This window comes from Ictidomys tridecemlineatus, chromosome 2 (genome assembly GCF_052094955.1).
Source record: "Ictidomys tridecemlineatus isolate mIctTri1 chromosome 2, mIctTri1.hap1, whole genome shotgun sequence".
Taxonomy (NCBI): Eukaryota; Metazoa; Chordata; class Mammalia; order Rodentia; family Sciuridae; genus Ictidomys; species Ictidomys tridecemlineatus.
Window position 1 is genome coordinate 199,775,793 of NC_135478.1, and position 20,996 is coordinate 199,796,788.

Here is a 20,996-nt window from a genome sequence, read left to right on the forward strand (position 1 = left end):
TATATATGTTAATGTTTTACAACTGGAATAATATGACTTTCTGGGGTTTTCCAGGTTTGTCACTGATATTAGGTTGTGCATAGATGTGTGCTTTATACACCATGCCTATCCCAAAGTTGCCCCCTCCCACCTTTATGACCCCTCTGCCCATTCCCACATCCCCTCTTGTGATCCATCTGCCCCCCTCCCCCATTTTACCCTCCCCAGTCTAATTAATGTCTCATTATTCTAAGTAATATTAGTAATAAAGTGTCATGTCACTAGAGTTGCTATTAATTGATTGCTTTTTTATATGTTAATGAAGTGTTGGTGGGATAAATTGATTCCCTGGAGGTGTTTTGGGTATATAAGTGACCCTGGGTTGTTTGATTGATGTGTTCTTTATACACCACCCTGATCCCAAACTCACAATCTCCCATCCCTCCCCATCCCCTCCTCCCACCCTCCCCAGTGCCCACCCTCCCTATTATTAATAAATTTCAATTATTTCAAATCATACTCAGAAGATAAATGTTGTTATTTTGTCACCAGAGTCACTGTTAATTGGTTGATTTATTTTATATGTTGGCCTTTGCAGCTGGAATATATACTTGGTTTCCCGAAGTGTTCTTGATATGTCATTGATATTGAGTGGTGTTATTGACATGTTCTTCATACACCATCTCCCTCCCAAATGCACCCACTCCCACCCTCTCACTCTCCCCCTGCCCACTGTGACCTTTCTCCCCCTCCCCACCTCCCCACCTCCCCACCTCGTGCCCTGAAGGAAGACGCTGAAATGATCAGGACACAGTTTGCACTTAACCACTAAATTTTTATTGAATTTTTATTAGAACATCAATGCAATATTAGTCAATACAGAGAAATATAGAGTAAAGAGAATACAATAATAGTTTGAAGGAAGGGTAGGGGTTGGGAGGTGGGGCAGGGTAAGGAGGAGGGGCAGGGTTAGGGTGAAGGGGTGGGGGTAAGGAGGAGGGCTACTGACAGGGGCAAAAGCAAGGGGTAATTCATCACTTCCTTTCAAATTTCAAGAATATTAACCTCATCATCATCATCAATTTCATTTTAGCAACAAACTCTCAAGGGGCACCTATCTTTCCACAAATTGATCCCTGAAGTTAATACCCAGGGCCTTTATGAAATTAATCCAATCACATGTGAACTTTTACTAACATTTAATCCATGTCCAATTCATTCTGAATAGATTGATCTCCCTGCAGTTCCCTCTGAATTTATTTGAAATCATTAGGGGTAAGAGGTATGGGGGTAAAGGGTCATAAGTAAGTACACGTGTCCACTTAGCAATATCTAATACATAATCTTATCCTAACTTATCCTAAATAGTCCCACCCACTTAAGATTACTTAATAGTCCCTCCCATCCTAAAATACTATGATTATATATCCCCTACTACTTAAACTGATTACATAAAGAAATAAAAACAATGCAAAATTCCACAGACCAATTTAACAGCGTTCTACAATCTGAAACAACAAAGAACTTTCAGTCCCATCAGACACGTGATCTCTTAGATGAAAATGTCACATGGTTCTTCTTTTCCTCTGGTGGTCCTTCACTGCTGCTCAGGTCTTTCCAGCAGGATGTTCTCTGCTGCCATCTTGGAACGGGATCTGATGTGAGATGTCTGTGGTGGGTGATGACTGGATCAATTCAGGAGTCCAAGAGGTACCTACAAACTTAAACAAAATTCCAGACTGCACCATTTAGATGTGTCCATCTTATTTTGTGCACCTGCAAGTTCACCGTATGTCTTCCCATGATTGAATCAAATACGTCACCGCTCAAACTGAATTGACCCTTTATAAATGTATGTAAACCTTCTCTATTTCAATATCCTAACATGATGACCATACTTACTTATCTTCAGGCTTGACTAGCAATGGGAGCTCTTAGGTCTTCTTCCTTGATTTAATTAATGAAGAATGCAAATTCTGATGTTTTATTTATCTATCTCCTTCCTGTTTTTATTTTGCTCCCTTTCTAACTTCTTGTCTCTTCCTTATGAATAAAGGCATTTTTGTTGGAAATGCCAAAAAAAAGTTTTAAAGTATCCAATTATCATAAATTTGATCAACAGAAACAAAATAAATCAATTGAGAAAGGAAACTTATCAAACTGAAAAAGGAAACTTATCAAATTGAAAAAGGAAACTTACCAAATTAAGAAAGGAAACTTACCAAAATGAGAAAGGAAACTTACCAAAATGAGAAAGGAAACTTAACTAAATTTCAATACTATAGAGCAATAAATGTAAGATTACTTATCCTTAACACCTAAAAGATAGTATAGATAGGAGTAGAGCATAGTACACACTGCCAAAGAGTCAATCACAAGCTTTAGTAAACAGTCCGACGTGTCAGGGATTTTGTGAGTTGTGAACCCACGCCAGCATGCTCTCCCTGATCGTTTTGCTGTTGGCCAGGCTTCTGCTTGCAATGGTGGCAAATGTCCGTGTGCACATGCCAGGGCTGCAGAAAATGACCCATTTCTAGGCACTCTGCAGCTTGAAGATCAATTGAAAACTGTAAATTTGACACACAACAATTTGAATTCAAATGTATGGAAGATGGATTGAGATTTGAGGTAAACGGAAGTAACGCTTCACAATAGTCCAGAAGCACAAATGCACCATTTTAAAAATACTCTAAAACACACAAGTGATTGACAAGCTTTCTGATTCCATTGAAGAAAATAAGAAAAGTTGTTTTAGACTAAATAGCCAATTAGGTTTTTCTTTTGTGCAATTTAAAAAGTCCAATAAATTGAAGATTTATTATAAATACTCCAGTTCTGAGGAGCCTCTCATTCACAGTATTGTAAGAAGTTCACAGTAAAGAGATATGTTTTTTAAAATTTGTATTTAATTTAACAATAAGAATTGAATAGTACTTTGTCATTCAATGGAAACTTTTGAAAGCATAGCCAACACTTTAAAACACTGTTAAAGAACACTATTATAGATAGAAGTTTTAAGTATTTAAACATGCAAGGATAAGGGGTGGGGGATAATAATGAATATATGAAAGATGAGGCTGATGAAAAGGAAACTTCACCATTAAGACTCCTCTTCAGGCAATTTGGAATATAAATCCTGTAGCAGGGTTAATGGCAGTAGTAGAGAATTAAACAGAAAGAGAGAGGTTAGACAAGTGGTTCAAGGTAGTAGCAAGGGACTAGGTTAAAGAAGTCAGGCAGTCCCAGGTTAGCACAAAGAGTCCAGGAGACACCAGAGGTGTCACTGGATTGAAGACAACTCTTGTGTTGTCAGTTGCTTTGTGAGGCCTTTCATCCATTGGCAGCTTGATTCTTCCGAGGTGATTACCCTCAGGTCATCTTCTCATTAAAGAAGTCCATATCCTCAAGACAGTGCCCAGTGCTCTAATTCCTCTTCCCTCCCATGCACAGGAGTGTGGGTCTGGGTGCAAAATCATTTCCCCTCTCCAATCATCCTAATGCTACAGTCTAATGAGGGGACTGATGATGGAATGCCCAGATGCAAATGGAGACAGATGCTTCCCAAACTTCAACTGGTGTTTTTCCAGCCAATTAACAACATTCCTGAGAATTCTTTCTGAAGTCCCAGCACAAGTTGGTAACAATTAACTCAGAGCCTCTTTTAAGAGTTGGGTACGGGATTTAGGAGTCCTTTGATTTGCTAATCTTTAGCCCTCACACATGATTGAGAGGTGGTCACAACATTTCACAGACACCTAACACACCTGGAGCCATTACTGGCATGATGATGGTAAGATGTTGTGTCAAAGCCAGAGTTCTTGGGTACACATGATTTGCACCAGGATATGAAGGCACACTCTTAACATGCAAGAGTCTGTCTGAGAGCACTTCCTTTTCAGGCCTGAGGTGTTACATGTCGCAGGGGTGTTTGCCTGCTTCTGGGAGAACCAGTCGACTTGCTGCTCCTTGAGAATTAACGGAACCATGAAAGTGGAGTTTGAAGATGGTGAAGTTTCTAAGGGTGCAGCAAGAGGATCACGGAAGCCTTTCTTCACTGCACCAAAAACTGTGGCTTCCTTTATAAGGCCTCGGTCCTCCTGTGAGTCCCGAAGCTGCAAGAAGGGTCATGTCCTCCTCCTCCTTGTCTCCCCCTCCCTTAAGAAATCAGCATTTCCTGTGTTTGCATCAGCTTCTCTGTAAAGAAATTTGGCAGCCATTAATTTAGATGGTGACAGAGGTTTCAGACCTCTTTGGAAAGTAAACTTTTTAATTGGCAGTCAAGGTAAAAAACTGAGATAATTTCTTGGTAAATATGATTTTGAAGGTCTTCTGGTGCTTTAAGATGTGTGCCAGTTCAGGGTGGCCCTGACCTTCTGTAGCCTTTCAGAAAGGATGTGGCTTGAAGATACAGTAGCTCAATTTAGCACACAGTCACTGATTGAGAAGCTTACACAGGAATAATCTTTGAGGGAAGAGATCTTGAAGGGACATGACAGGAATTCACATGGTACTGTAAGATGGAGGCGGCGGTGGCGGCGGCGGCGGCGGAGGCGGCGGCTGCGGCGGCGGGTACTGGGGCACCGGAGGCTGGCGGTACCAGTGTGGATTCCAAGTGATCATAACAGGTACGTAGAGAGATCTTCCTTGACCATCGCGTCCCACTGGGTACCACGCAAATCCTACTGGGTAGGTCGGGTACGTGGTGTAGGTGGGGTACGACTGGTATCCAGGTACTTGAGGAATATATTCGGTGTAGGTTGCCAGGTGCGCTTGGTCTTCCAAATTAGGAATCGATAGGCGAGGATACTGATTCTGGATGGTGAAATGGTTTGGAGCTCGGCAATCGTAAGAAACTTGCAGTTTCCACCCCCTCTTGACCTGGAGAACTTGGGCTCCGTTGGGTGCAATGGTCGGGGTAATCAGGCCATCCTTCACATTTCTCGCCACGAAATCTCGGAGAGCTGCCATTTCAGGTTCAGACAGGGAGTACACGTGCCCACTGGGAATGCTGTGCGCTCCAGGTATCATCTCTATGTTGGGGTCAACCAGACGGTGATCTGGGTAGACGTGCTCATCAACTGGAGTGTACACATTCTGGACGTAGTAATACCTCACTGGTTGGTAAACTCTGTATCCGTCGACTGGGTAGTAGAGTGACGGGTGTGGTGCTGGTGGTGGGAGCGAGGGAGGTATTGGAGTGTACATCCGGCAGTGGTATCGGCAGTATTCGGAGTCGAAGACGATGGATCGAGTGCTCCAAGTGATGTTGGGGTCATGTGTGCTCAGCCAGCGAACCCCCAGGACGACAGGAAAGAACGGAGACTGGGTCACATCAAAGGACAGCACCTCGCGGTGATCTCCCAGGTCAACAATCAGGTTGTGAGTCTCGTGGACAACTGGGCCCGACGCGATGGGGCGACCATCAATTGCTTCCACGAGTATTGGCCAGTCCTTTACTCTTATAGGAATTCCATTTTGAGCGACGTATTCGTGATCAATGAAGTTTCCAGAAGCACCAGAATCGATCATGGCTCGGACGAACAGGGTGTGTCTGCCCGGAAGATGGATCTGGAGCATCACTTGCAGGTGTGGAGATGAAGCATCATCTGGTGGGGACCTTATTAATTCTGGCCCGGTCGCTGAAGGTCCCTCTACAGCGGGGCCGGGGAGTTTCCCGCCGGTGAAGACTTTGAGGCCTTGGCAGGACAGTTGTCGGCGTAGTGACCCCCGTTTCCACAGTAGAGGCAGAGGTTCAGCTTACGGCGTCTTTCCTTTTCTTCCTGGGTCAGGCGCATGCGGGCACCTCCCACGGGCTCGGTGGGATCTACCTGGTGGTGGCTTGACACGTGAGGCATCACCAGCGCCCGGGGTGGGGAGCGTGGCTTGCGAGCAGCAGCAGCTCTGGCCAGCCTTCTCTCAATGTGAATGCACTGGCCGATCAACGCCGACAGCGACTTGGGGGCCTCGAGGTGGGAGAGCTCTTCCTGAATGTGGTCGCTGAGACCCTCGTGGTACTGGTCAATCAGGGCAGGTTCATTCCAATCCAGGTCCTGGGCAATCATCTGGAAAGCGTTGGAATAGTCGATGACGGAGCCCATGCCCTGGCGCAGACGTCTGATCTTGCGTTTGGCGGCCTCTCGTCTCTGAGGGTCTTCAAAGACATGCTTCATTTCCATCATGAAGGCGGGGTAGTTGTGCATCAGGTAGTGGGATCGCTCCAGTTTGGCAGAGGCCCAACGGGCAGCACGACCGGTCATCATGCTTGTCACGAAGCAAACACGGACACGATCAATTGAGAAATCTCTGGTGCTTTTTTCCATGAAGACTTGGCACTGGGACATGAAAGGAGCCAGCATGTCAGGGTTGCCATCAAACTTCTCTGGCAGGTCTTCTGGGCACTCTTCCTCAATTGGAGCGGGTGGGGCAGCAGCCGCTGCAGCACCTTGGAGCTCAATGTCGTCTTCATCATCCTCAGGGACGGGTTCCACTTGCTCACGGAGAGTGGTATTCTCCTCTGTGAGCTTCTGCACCTGGTTCTGCAGGTTGTTGTTTTCCTCGGACTGCCTGATGACCTTCTCTCTCAGGTTGTTGATCTCTTCGGAGAGCTCATCCCTCCTGCGTTCCGTCATGTTTGGGACGCAGGGGCTCTTGTGGCCGCTGGGCTTGTTGTTGTTGTTGTTGTTGGGGGGAGGGGGAGGGGGAGGCGGTGGGCAGTCGGGACCCAGGGTGACGGTTGGTGTGGGAGGAGACCTCCCAGGTGTTGCTTCACTTCTGGGGGGGTGGAGGCCTGGATCCTGGCCCCCTCTTGCACCCCTTCTTCTCTTTGTTTTCAAAACCCGCTTATTTCTGTAAATGAAGATAAGAGTATACATTCAACATATATATCTAAAGGGGCACAATGCAAAGAAGGTTAAGTATTTAATGCACCTCCCTGATCTACTTGCTCATATTAATAATTAGCCAACAAAGAAAACACATCCTCAAAAGAAAAGCAAATGAAGTCATCAATCAGGACAACAAATAATGAAAGCACTCTTCTTTCTCTGATGCTCAAATCACCTTTTCTTCCTCAAAAATCACCTTTTCATTGTGATTCATCAATATGCAAACTTTAACATCACTATGCTCACCTTTATAGGCTATAAAGAATGCTAAGACACAGAAAATAAGTAATTTTGTATGGAGGGAATGAAGCAAGAAACTTTTAGGCAAAGATAGATACCAAATAAATTATTCAAAACAATTCCAAAATAACTTTTGCAATTAAAGAAATTAGGTGAAAACCAGCTAATATCCCAATCAATTAAACAACAACAACTATAAACAACCACACAACAAGAGAGATGCCTGCATTTATCAGCTCTGAAAAAGAATACATGCCAATTGTCATGACCTCTGTCCACCTCTACAGAGAACATAATTGATTATCAAATCAAACAACCACCACCACCACAAAAAACACAAGACTGTCTAATTACTTTTCTGACCATAATTTAACTTCCCAAAGAGAATTCTCTTTGGGTCAGAAATGGCACTTAACAGCAACATGTATATATCAGTTTCCTTCCTCATTATGTAGTCATTCAACAAATATTAATTGATGCCTCCTAACAAGAACTAGGCTAGAAAATGAGACTTTTTTTCAAAGATGACCAATAATAGTTAATTATGACTTAATTATAATAATTACTTATTTATTAAAATTCAATTTAATAATATCATGCAGATAAACCACATAGCAAATGTTTAACAACTGTCTGTTGGCACTAATAAGGTTATTAATTAGAAAACAGAAAGGTAACTTTCTGTTTAAATAGGGAGGGGCTGCAGCTATAGTGACCTGGGCACCCATTTATACACTAAAGCTATTCTTTTTGTTTGTTTGTTCCCCCCCCCCCACTTAAATATTGTGTTGGTCAAACAACTCCAGGACTTTATTGATCCTTCAGGTCATCAGTTTCCAATTCCTGGTTCTTAATCAAGATTTGTCACCATAGCCCCACCCCAAAGGTTTGTAATATTCAGGTGGGACAAAGCTGTACTCAGGGCTGGGGGGGTCTGGGGGTTGGGGTTGGTAGGTGGGGGTGTAGGAGATAGAAGGTGGGGGGTAGGGAGTGGAAGGTGGGGTGGGGGATAGGGGGTAGAAGGTAGGGGTTAGGGAGTGGGGGGTAGGGAGTGGAAGGTGGGGTGGGGGATGGGGGTAGAAGGTAGGGGTTAGGGAGTGGGGGTAGGGAGTGGAAGGTGGGGGATAGGGGGTAGAGAGTGGAAGGTGGGGGGGATAGAGGGTGGAAGGCTGGGGGGGGGAAGGGGGTGAAAGGTGAGGGGTAAGGGTGGAAGGTGGAGTTGGGTGGGTAGGGGGGTAGGGTGAATGGATGTGTCTGGAGGTGGTATAGGAGAATTAAATGTTCTAATTATGAGTGTGATGTTAATAAATCACACAATAAGTCATAATAAAGTGTCTTCCTGAAAAATAGTGTTAAATGCATTTAGAGTGATTTAATCATTTAAAATTTCAATAATATCAAATCCCAAATCTGGAAAATTTAAATACATAAGAAGTTTAAAACTTAATATATAATATATGAAAGTTTAAAAAGTTTTTAAAACTTTAGAAAGTTTAATAAGTTTTTAAAAGTTTAACTTTTTTAACTTGAAAAGTTTAAAACTTCGAGAAGTTTTGAAAGTTCTGAAAGTTTTCAAAGTTCAAAACTTTAAAAAAGTTCAGTTTTTAAAAAAGTTTTAAACTTTTTAAAGTTTAAGAAAAGTTTTAAACAGTATAAAAGTTTTTTAAAAATATTTAAATTTAGTTTAAAATGTTTAAAACACTTTGTAGTTTAAAAGTTCAAAACTTTTAAGTAAACAAAACTTTTAAACCATAACTTGTTTCTCTCTGACCTATCAAAGCAAAATCGGTTCTTAAATAAATTACATAAAGTTAAAAAAATGTTAATTAAAGAAGTTAAGTGGAACATAACTAATATTTCAACCTCTAGGGTATAAGATAAAAGGGGATATGGTAATAAATCACTCATGAGCCCCCCCCCTTTCCTAACACCCCTCTTATCCACTATACCACCTCATTTTCCCCTACATTCTTTGCTGTTGATATGGTCTCTCCAAGGCGTGGCAATAGAGCAAGCAAGGTCCTTAAGGGACAAGGGTTAGTGTATAATTTTAATAATTTTAACTTAATTACTTTAGTAACTTATGCTGCAAACACAATGAATAATTGACATTCAAGATAATATATTATCAAGCTTACAAAAATTAGAAGTCACAACAAACACATCATAACCTGTAATGTTCAGTCTCATTTCCAGCTCTTTAAAAACAATAGGATAGTAACAATGGCAATGCAAAGCACAATATAATACAATATTTATTTATTAAATTAAGAATTTTAATGTCTCATTAAAAAGCAACTAATAGACAAAGGTCAGGTGACTAAGGTGTCACTTAGCTTGTGTGCACATTTTAATCAAAACAGACAAGGCTTCCTACAGGGCAGTCACAGCATGGCCTAGTGCAGCTTGACACAGGTCAGGAAGGTTAATCTCCATGTCAATAACAGATACTGGGGTAGGCTATATTTAAGCTGAAGTTTGATGATTTTACCATCTATTAAAAAAATGATGGGACAGAAATTACATTGGGAAATCATCAAATAATATATTGTTTAGGGAAACAAAATCAATAAGAATTAAAAATTCAAAAGCCTTCATTATACAGAAAGGTAATTTACAAGTGAGGAGACTGGCCTTAAGATCACAGGAAGGGGCTACAATTATGTATTTGGGGAATGCATGCCCCTTCCTCTGTCCCCCTCAAGACATTACATTTTGTTTGTTAGAATAGCACTAATATATATACATATAAAATTGAGGCCTTATTTGGCTTGCAAAGTTACCAGTTTAAGACCTCTGACCTTTACCAGTGTTAGGACTCAAGTCCCCAATGGGGTTTGCAATTTTGGGGTGGGACTCTTAAGACCAAAGCAAAGTAGTCAACCCATTAAAAGTTAACAGAATAGTGGGCAGGCAGGTTAATACTAAATTTAGGTAAATTACAAAAATGTTTAACAGCACCAGGTACAGTGCAATTTTACAGGATGTAAGGAGCATTTCAACTTGATTTGACTAATAAAACTCTGGCTCCTTAAAGTCCCTCTTATAGGAACTGGATTGGAGAGGTGGGGTCAAGAGGTCCCATTCTTGAAAACTGAGGTCACACTGCAAAAAGCCAAGCTGCCTGGGACAGAAGTCATAATAAATATTTCAGTTTTAGTCTACTTAGTAATTAAGTACATTTGATTAATTATCAACTTTTCACAATGACTTTTAGAAACTTATACCCCAAATCCACCAAAGAGCAAGAGTAGCCAAAAAAGAAAACCAACAAAAAACCATACATATACATCCCATTAGTAAATGAAACACCATTAATCAACTCTTAATTGTTTTAAATTTTCAAAATGTCCAATTTTTTGAAGTATTATGTGCATCACTTGTAAAATACAAGTTCTATTAATATGCACTTTTTTTAAACCAGTGTTTTGAACCTCTTTAATATGCAGACACAGAATTCCCAAAGCAGCAGCAGACTTAAAGCTGTAATTATATGCACATATTTTCCATAGATTGTATATTTTTAAGGGGCCAGGGAATTGGGGGGGGGGTGATAGACTTTTGGAAGCCAAAAAACTTCCATTTCTCCCCTTAGAAAAACTCCTGGCTCATAGTTTGTAATATAGAGAGCCAGGTTTTTAATTTCTTCATTAATTAGAATATTTTTACATGGTACATTTGACTGGCAATAAGTAATACAGATGTTTAATTATGCCAGTTGAAACAGTTTATATTTTGTAACTGTTTTATGTTTCATTACACAAATTTTAAATGTCAATGTATACCATTAATAACCTATTTGCCCAAAATTTAAATAATTAGTTTTTTATGAAAAAAACTAATTACTTAGGATAACAAATAATTGGCTTTTTATGAAAAAAGCCAATTACTTGGGATAACAAATAATTAGCTTTTTATGAAAAAAGCCAATTACTTGGGATAACAAATAATTAGCTTTTTATGAAAAAAGCCAATTACTTGGAATATTAAATAATTAGCTTTTTATGAAAAAAGCTAATTATTTGGAATAATTTAAATTAATTTAGTGTCTTTATAATTACAGCTTACATTATTAAAGTTCAAAAATGCATACTTTTTTTTTTTTAAAGAAACTCTTAGATATGTGAAGGTACAACCCAGGACAACAAAGCACCAAAGCAGAATAAGAAAACAGAAAAGACCTGCAACACTAAGCAAGAAGACAAATAAACCAATTTACTCTGGTCATTTAACACATGTTAATGAATGCCTACCATGTGCCAGGCACAATTTATTGTATGTAGGCAGGTTAGCCAGGGCTAATCCCTTAGTTTCCAATGGGGAAAATAAACCCCAGTTTCATAGACACACAAACACTTCATCCTTGCTCAAAGGCCAAACCAGCAGCACCAATGTGCCACTTAAAACGCCTATGAAACAAACACAGCCCAAATTGTTCCTTGCTTTGTATTCACCAAAGCATTCAATTCCAGTAGGTCCACTAGTGTCTTTTAAAAAAAAGGTAATGTGAAAATATTTTTAATTTTATTTTTTTAATTTATAATAAAAGCATTTGGCTAAATTGCCTTTAGAGGCACAGCCAAGTCAGCTTAGACATTCCCATCATAAACATCAGTTTAAATTGTAAGACTGTTATTTAATATATGCAAAACACTTATAAAAAAGTGTTTACAAATGCCAGGTATAATTGTTGTTAATTGTTCTTATTTATTATTCTTGTACTTATTAGATACTAGTGGACAAAAAGCAAAACCGCGCATCAGAGAAACCGCAGGGGGGCGGGTCTGTGCAGCCAGGCTCAGGCATTGAAGGCGCGCAGGCGCATAGGACAAGGCCTAATGGGAGGGGGGCTCACACTGCGCAAGCGCAGGAAGGCTCTGCTGAAGGAGGGGCTGTAGGCCTGCTCAGAGGAGGCAGGCTCAGGGTGGAGCCAAGCTTTGGAGAGGCGGGGTCTGGGCAGGCCACCTCAGAGGAGGGGCCTCAGGGAGAGGCGGGGTCTGGGAAGGCCACCTCAGAGGAGGGGCCTCAGAGAGAGGCGGGTCTGGGCAGGCCACCTCAGAGGAGGGGCCTCAGGGAGGGGAGGAGTCTGGGCAGGCCACCTCAGAGGAGGGGCCTCAGTGAGGGGAGGGATCTGGGCTGCCACCTCAGAGGAGGGGTTCGGGGAAGGGCGGGGTCTGGGCAGGCCACCTCAGAGGAGGGGGCTTAGGGAGGGGCGGGGTCTGGGTAGGCTGGCTCCAAGAGTCAGCGCTGGAGAGGCGGGGCCTGGGGAGGCGCGCTCTGGGGAGGCGCGCTGCAGGGGAGGCGCGCTCTGAGTAGGCGCTGGGAGGGAGGGAGGGAGGCGCTAAGCGCGTTCTGAGCAGATACTGCAGAGAAGGCGCGTTACGATGGGCGGGGCAGGCCAGAGACTGGCTGCTACGGGGCTGCAGAGTGTCTGCAAGCCACTCCCAAGATCCCGCCCCCCCAAACCCCTCCCACCAACCTCCAATAGCCAGATTCATTTCATGCAGCAAGAGCAATCACCGCAGATCCAGCCCCCCCCCCCCCCCAACTCAGCAAACCGACAGTTTCCACAAACTGTTGCTGGACACCGATTCGCGCCACCGCGACAACTACACCGCCACTTCAATCAACATAACTAGGCAGCCTAATCTGCCATCCCCAAAAGTCAGAGCCCTTCCACTCCACTGCCATAGCAGGAATGGTGTGGGCAGAATGTTAAACACTAATTTTTTTGCCCAAGGCTCCATTTTGTCTAACAGAACCATCATGCACAGAGCCATCCTGCAAAGAAATACAGTGGGAGCCATTCGAAAAGGTGAAAGGGTGGGGTCCCCATCTAAGAAGCAGAGTAATTGTACTCTGCAGCCCTTTTCCCTCTATACCTGGTTTATCTGTAGCGCCAAACAGCCTGCAGCTCATGTACCTCTGCAGCAGTTTCCACTTTGCAAGCCTTTTAGGTGTAAATTGTTCCGCAGTTCATGTGCCTTATAGCGCATTGAAGCGCTATTGTATAGCTAATATCATTTTTGTAGCGCTTTTGAAAAGCTAGTCTTCAGCTCAGAATTTGAAGCGCATTTAAAGCGCAAGCTAATCTTCAGTCTGTGGCTCAGATATCGCTGCAGTTTTTACAGGTCTGTAGCGCATGTAAGCGCCAGCCCGTAGTGCGAGAAGCGCCCATCAGTTTCTAGCGCATGAAGCGCCAGTTCGTAGCGCATGAAGCGCCAGTCCTTAGCGCATGAAGCGCCCATCAGTTTCTAGCGCATGAAGCGCCAGTCCTTAGCGCATGAAGCGCCCATCAGTTTCTAGCGCATGAAGCGCCCATCAGTTTCTAGCGCGTGAAGCGCCCCTCAGTTTGTAGCGCATGAAGCACCACTTTATAGTGCACGAAGCGCCCATCAGTTTGTAGCGCATGAAGCGCAAGTTTGTAGCGCAACTGAAGCGCTTATCAGTGTGTAGCGCATGGAAGCGCCAATTAGTTTTAGCACATAGCACTTTGTAGCGCATTTTTAGAGCTATCTGCAAATTAGTCTGTAGCTCATGTGCGTCTGCAGCTCATTCCTGTCTGCAGCTCATGTCTGTCTACAGACCGTATCCGGACTTGGGTCCTGGAAACCAGAGCCTTGAAGGCTTGGGTTTCCCCCAGTCAGTTTTGGGGTTCTGCCAGTGAAGGCGTGGCAAGGTTTGCGTGGAGACATTCTGGGGCGCTACTCCATCTCCCGCAGCAGCTCCCGATAAAAACGGGGAATGAATGTGATCTTAAAAATAAAAAACATCCTCACCGCATACTCACCACGCGAGGACTCCTCTGCGAAGACAGGAAGGAAGGGGTCCCACACCTGGCCAGGCGTGGGCTCCACTGGGTACTCCGCAGCCCGGAGTGGCTCCGGACGCGAGTCCGCTCAGCGGCCAGTGGACCCTCTCCGATGTTCTCCTCAGGTCGCAGTCAGGTTTCTTCGACACACACCAACCGAAGTTGAAGCGCGTGTACCCGGAGCCCAGACCGCCTGCCTTATATAGGCTGAACAGAGGAGGGGGGCGCCAAATCCCAGCGTGCTCTGCGGGCTGGGGGGCGGAGGGGGGTGCGGGGGCGGGAAGGATGGGGGAGGGGGGAGGGGGGGCGATGGCCACGCTTCAGCAGCCCGCCGCTAGAGGGAGTACGGGATTAGGGAGGGGGTGCAGGGTGCTGAGGCTGAACTGGCCAAGCTGGGAAGAAAGAAGAAAGGGAGGGGAGGGGAGAATCGAGGACGGCCGGCCTAGCCAGGCCAAGAATGCTATTGCCCTGGTGGTGGGAGCTGGGAGACCCCTGTGCTTGGACTGGACAGGGTCGGGGGACACGCAGGATGAGCCCCGCGACCACTGGCACATTCTTGCTGACAGGTTAGTGGCCTGCGCGCGATGTGGAGGTCCTGGGCCAAACAGGCCGCCGCCTCCCCCTCCCCCACTCGGGTTCGGGTACCCCGGCTCGCCCTTTGGGCTCCAGCCCCTCTTGATGCCCCATTGTATCCCTGTTTCAGAATGCCCTGTACCCTACTTTGGGGGACTGTGGGTCCCTCTCCAGGATAGACCCCTGGCCTTTTCTTTTTCTCTGCACCCCCACTGGCCCCTCCCTGACCAGCGGGCGCAGAAATTTCAGCTCCAGTTTCCATTCCCAGCACCCTCTGACCCCCCCACCCCAGCCCCCTAGTTGGACCTCTCTCGATCTTGTAGCAAAGATCTGGGGGTCGCTGCCCATTTTGGGGGGATGTTACCCCGTTATTGGGGCGCCTTGGCCTAGATAGGAGCCGAAGCAAATAGGTGTCAAACCACGTCCCCCTCTTCAAATAACATCTTTTCTCTTTTTCTTGAATCTGATTGAGAGAGATCACTAAAACCCGACATTTAAAACACCCAATTCACCCTTCTTCCTAAACGCATTTCTCGGAGGTGGAAATCCCATTTTTCTTAGGTTTTTACCGAGCAGGGAAGCGAAATCATGCGATGCCGGGAGCCAAACAGGGCATTCAGGTCAGGGTTAACCCCGGTTTGGGGGCTAGAGATGCTGCAAACAGCACCGTTTGCCCCACCAAGTGCATTATTTTGAGAAAGCAAAAACAATTGAAAACAGCTGTGAATGCTTCCACTGTGCTTGGCGGGCTTCGAGGCGCTCAGCTTCGGAGGTTTACAGAGAGACCTCGCTTTCTCTACAGACATTACATTTTCTTAAATCTTTTAGGGTGAATGAATGCGTTTGCTTATGGTAACCGCACGTCTAATCCTTTGAAGCCGGTTGCCGAGATTCGGCCCCAAATATTTGTGTGAGTGTATACCAATAAACATTTTTTTTAAGTGGGGGAAAATTACTGATGAGAAAGAATGCTAAATAAAATCCTTAGTGCAGATTCCCATCTAAACCGCCTCAAAGTGTTATGCGTTAGGAAAACTGACAATCTGTTGCTAATCTTAGTAAAAGAAGTTTAAGTGGGAAAATAAAATAGTTTACAACTGATATTTCTGAAACACAGATGAAACACATTAGTCTTTAGAGACTAAAATTGAACATACTTTAGTAACGATGCCACCTATTTTATTCTTAGAGGATAAATGAGAATTTTACCCTTTGTGCTTGACAAAGTGGTAGGGAGCCGGTTTAAAAAGCGAACCTTTCTAGGAATGAAGTAAACTTAGTCCATTTAGTGAGATTTTACATCTTATTAGAAATAAATGTTCACCATTAAGATTTGTGAACAATTGAATGAATGAAGCGCAGATTTCCAATAATGAAAGGCATTTTTCTAGAAGTTGGGAGAACACTTTTTAGAAGTGACTTTTAATTTAATCTAATCCTCTTCTGCAATACATAATAATTCTAGGATTTCTTAGAGCACTGTTCTGGTGACTGCCCGACTGTCAAATTCTTAGCAGTTTGTTTTTTAACCCAAGTTACTTCACCCAGTTGTTAACTGATAGACTTTGTTCTCCTGAAAAAATGAATTAAAAAGTAGTGTAGTTGAAAAATGGGGAAAATTCAACTTTAAAAAAACCCATCCGAGACTTTCAAAGTTTAAATCAGTTTGATGTTTTAATTTCAAAATGTTAGCCAGGATTTATTTTTGTAAAATTTAAAAAATCTTAATTAGTATTTTTATCATAATAAAATGATTTCTACTCATCATCCAAAATTTAGGGGAAGAACCCCAGAAAAGTATAAAGAAGAAAGTCAAGATCACCTGTAACCTTTTCACCCTGCAATAATACCAGTAAATATTATAGAATCTGCTTTTTTATACTTTCTCTATTCTTATATAGGTATCTAAAGAATATATATTTTTCATGATTACATATATACTTTCTGAAAATTAAAAAATGGAATCAAGTTAATTTTCCTCAAGAGTTTTCCTTCCAAATAGCCTTTAAATATTAAATAAGATTAAATTTTCAGAGTTTTCTTTAAATGAAATAATATTAATTTCTAATTAAATATTTTATGAACAACCTTGGTATATAAATATTTAAAATCAGAAAACAGTAGAATTTCTTCTGTTTTCACTATTCTAACATATACATAATTGTCATTTTGTTGTATTTCCTGTTTTTTCCCTCTATATTTGAAAAAAAAAATCTTTTTCACTTTGCTTAGAAATATATTTTTCTAAGGGAAAAGGCAATATCAATAGATAATTAGTTTAGATAAAACTTTCCTGCTATCTAAAACAACACAATATTAAAAATAACAAACATCAGTAGATACTTTAGATATTTTTGTGTTATTAAAAACAAATTTAAAAACAAAAAACCAATAAATATTAGCAGATAAGGACTTTAAAGACTTTTGATACTTAATATCTAAATGACTTTTAGATTTTCTCAGATATTTATTCCCGATGTTGATGATTTCCTACCCATTTTTACAAGGTCAAATGTAAAGTGAACAAGGTGTTAGTTCTCATTATTTACTTTACCAAATAATAACTGAACTTTGTATAAAGGCATTTTATCCATTTTTACAAGAATTTGCCCTGGATGTATCAAACTGTTGATTAACCATCTATATTTAACTTCTAGTATGGTCGGAAAATTGCATTTGAAAACCTAGAGGGATTTTTCACTTGTCAAATAATAATCAGACTTTCTTTTTTGATATTTTACCTCTCTTATAATAATTTGCCATTTATCATGAAGCTGTTGATTTACCTCATGTATTTTAGTTCTAGTGGAGTGGGAAATTGCATTTCAAAAGAAACTAAAATTTTCCCATGTCAAATAATTACTGGACTTTCTATTTGGACATTTTATCCATTTTTAAAAGGGCAATTTGTATGGATCTATGAGCCTTGTGATTTGCCACCTGTATTTGTCTTAATTTCTAAGAAGGTTAGGGAAAACTTATTTCTAAGCAAAGTAGAATTTTCATTTGTCAAATAGTAACTGGACTTTGTAATACTCATTTTATCAATTTTTATAACAGTTTGCCATAAATCTAACAGCTGTTGATTTATCTCATATTTAGCATAACTTCTAGTATGGTAGTCAAATTGTATTTTTAAGCAGAGTAGAATTTTCACTTGTCTCACAGACATTGAAAATAGCAAGGAATAGTTCCAGAAAAAACTGATTAGAGACAACCCCAAAGAGATAAAGATAACATGTTTCCAGTTTCTAACACTCGGGTTTTCCATTGATGAAAATCATCCTCTAAACAAAATACTGAAGCAATGAAGAAATCCTGTCTTGTTAAAAATTCTCAAGTCAAATATCCAGATTGTTTGTGTTTCTGATAAGACCAGTGTTTACAGATCACATTTTCTCCAAAATAATCAGCCTGCCTCTTTCTCTGTGTTGTGTTTCTTCCTTCCTTCTTCTTACTAATTGTCCACACATACTTACAATCAATTTCCTTTCTTAAAATTTACTCTTCTAAACTCTATAAACACCTAAATGAATATTCTATTATTTATTTTATTTCCTACTCTTAGTGTAAAAATAACTCTAGATGAATAGATGACATGGGTTTATGTATCTGTTAGAGAGTCTTGGGCTGGAAAAGGAAATTTTTTTACTTTGCTGCATTTTAGTTCAGAGCTTCACAGAAATATAAATGTGATGACTCTTTTCTTTCCATACTTTCCTAACCTTTCCAAGAGACAGATAGACAAATGGACACACACGTGTAACATCCGAGTTTTCTAAATTTAGGATTCAGTTCTTCAGTCTGTCTCCCCAGAAACATTAAGTACTATATTTTTTTAAAATTAAAAAAAAAATCTTTTTAAAGCCAGTGTTTCTAAGGATCAACAAGTCATTTCAAACGACTGTTTTCCTGCTCGGAGTTTTCAGGTTGATAGGAACAGATAGAGTCTCAATGCTCTCAAAACTATTTCACATAGATTGCTCCTAAGCTAAATTATCTCTACATAATTACCACATTTTGATTTTTCAAATAATGTAAAGTATTGAAGACAATATTGAATTTTAAAACAACATATAACACTCCCCCCACCCAACACACAATCTCCACACCCTGACACTAGAATAAACATTTCCACTTATGTTCCTTTTCTTCTGGTCTTTGGTTTGTGTGCATGCATATTTTGATACAACTATAATTTTAATATGTATAGATCTTTTACACTTGGTTTTTAAAGATAAGCAATTCTTGCTTTCAGCAAAGTAATTGTCAAGGCTTCTGGCTGCTCTTGTGTGAGGACTAATTAGCAGAATTGCTGGGTGAATGGGAGGCAGGCTGAAAACAGTACTAGCTAGGTGTGTGGGTTATTGGGTTTTGGTAAGGGAGAAACCCTAGTAGGGTCACAAACCTTTGCCCTGGGTCTTAGTCTTCTTCTTCTTCTTTTTTTTCCTTTCTTTCTTTCTTTTTTTTTTTTTTAGCATTTGCTTGAATAATTTTGACAAAGATCTAGGAGGCTTGCTTTAAAATTCATGGATGACTGGAGAAGGGATAGCTGTTACAAACAGATAACAGAATTTAGAGTTAAACATCATTCAAATATGGTGCAATGCTATGCTGAAAGCAAAAAGATATTTTATAGCAGCAAATGCATCGTAATTCATTGGTGTGGAAGAAAGGAGATGACTTAGTATGGTGGCAGTTCTTTAGGGGAAAAAAGGCTAATATGAACCAGTGTCATGATATAGTTAAAAAAATACACACACACACACACACACATATATATGCATATATATGTATATATATATATATGTCAGAGTTAGGCTATGTTAATAGTATAGTGTCCATATGTCACAAAAATTAATAGTAAACCTTGCTCTAATCAACCACATCTGTAGTATTGTGTTCATTTTGGCTGTCACATTTAAAGAGAGACGTTGACAAATTAGACAACTTCCAGAGCAGTCTGTGGGGATGGTGAGGGGTCTGGCAATTCTGTCATAGGAGGTATTCTCAGAGGGTCTGGAAGTGTTTAGCTTGAGCGGAGTAAAAGTAGACATGAACTCCCTTCTGTTTGCTTGGAAAAGCAGAACCAGCATCAGTGGGTGAAAGGTACAGATAGATTTCAACTTGAGACCTTTCTAACAGTTTGTGCTGCTCAACAAGAAAATCAACTTTACTTGTTCTATTCTTTTACAATTGCAGAAGTAGTCACCTTTCTTGCAATGAATATTTTATTTGAAGGCCATGATAACATTTTAGTGTAGCTGACATAGATACTTGTGGTAGAAACATTTTATTTGATTTTTCTCATCAACTGTGTAAAAAGAATGGTCTTATGTGTTGCAAGTTCATCTCTTACAACCTGAAAATAGCGCCGACAGGGTAATTTAACACATTCTGTCCTCTCTCTTCTATTCCATTTTCAAACATGAAAATCTGAGAAGAAAATGAAAGATTCTTTTTCCCCTGAAAAATGCCCTGTTCTTAGCTTGCATCCTGGAGTCACTGCTTTCCTATTATTTCTTGCTGTCTGTTGGAGCAGAGCAGGATTTTCAGGCAGAGTGGCCGCGGATGTTGGGGACACCCAGGGGTACAGGGGAGCAGGCAAGATGCTGGCTGCTCTCGTTTAGGACAGCTCAACCCTTGGCTGTTTCTTCCCCAGAAGAAAATGTGGGGCAATTCTCCCTTCAGTCATTGCCCCACTCTCTTATGATATATTTCCTTGCAATACTTATGACTACAGTTTTTTTTTTATCTTTTCAATAGCAAAATAACTTCACTCCGTGTCAGATTAGCTGGTTTCTGATTACCTCAGGGGGCATATTCTTAGTGTTTCCAACATGTCTTGGAACAGATTTTTCTTTCATGTCTGCCCATCTGCCTATTGATTGTTTATTTTGATGATCTGATCTAACTTTGAAAATGTGATTGCTAAAACTTAATCTGCGGAGGATGCAAGACTTCCTTCCAGGACCCCCTTTCCAAGTAGCACTTTGACTATAGAAACCATTTTTATGCCCGGGAGTCTTGTAAACTATGGAGGACTCTGATGAGAGATGTGAAGAAAGGAGAGACTGACTATTCTCATCTTTACCAACCAACTTTTATCTGCTGCTTTTACTCCTTCCTCATACCCAGAACTTTCTCCTCCACTTCAATTGTTAGGTTAGAAATAACATGCTCACTGTCTCTGTGCAGTGTTTTTGTTTTTTTTTTTTTAATGTTGAACAACTTTCTCCCCTTTTATTCCCTCTGTCTTTTGTGAAAGTGCCATGTACTTTTGTGGGGTTGTAATAATGCAAACGGCAACTAGGGATGGCTTTATTCCCAGTTGTTGAAGATGCCACAGGCGTTCTTGGGCTGAGCTCATATTTCCGAGAAAGAAATGCTCAAAGGTGAGGTTCTGGCTTGTCAACATTCACCTGATCCACAGGCGGCTACTTGCAATTCCTTGAATGCAGGGCTGTTTCCTGCACCAGAGCTTGGAAAGTAATGATCCATAATGTTTA

At 41.4% G+C, this 20,996-nt stretch overlaps 2 protein-coding genes across 9 annotated transcripts in view; one reads left to right on the top strand and one right to left on the bottom strand.

The window, feature by feature from the left end:
• Window positions 1-793: 793 nt before the first annotated feature.
• On the bottom strand, window positions 794-14,134 carry Peg10 (paternally expressed 10). Of its 2 annotated transcripts, none has more exon segments than NM_001291232.1 (2): window positions 794-6,825; window positions 13,894-14,134. In NM_001291232.1, a coding segment is annotated over 1 exon segment (1,074 nt). In that variant the 5' UTR covers window positions 6,705-6,825; window positions 13,894-14,134; the 3' UTR covers window positions 794-5,630.
• A 155-nt stretch (window positions 14,135-14,289) lies between these two features.
• The window catches only part of Sgce (sarcoglycan epsilon), a 68,880-nt gene continuing 62,173 nt past the window's right edge, over window positions 14,290-20,996 (top strand). For 2 of the 7 annotated variants that reach the window (XM_078040408.1, XM_078040410.1), the window contains exon 1: window positions 14,292-14,480. In XM_078040408.1, coding sequence (XP_077896534.1) covers window positions 14,372-14,480 — 109 coding nt within the window. In that variant the 5' untranslated portion in view covers window positions 14,292-14,371. Of the gene's footprint in view, window positions 14,481-20,996 lie in introns of all 7 variants that reach the window. The other 5 variants (XM_005331817.4, XM_021730720.3, XM_078040409.1 and 2 more) reach the window with 4 other exon arrangements.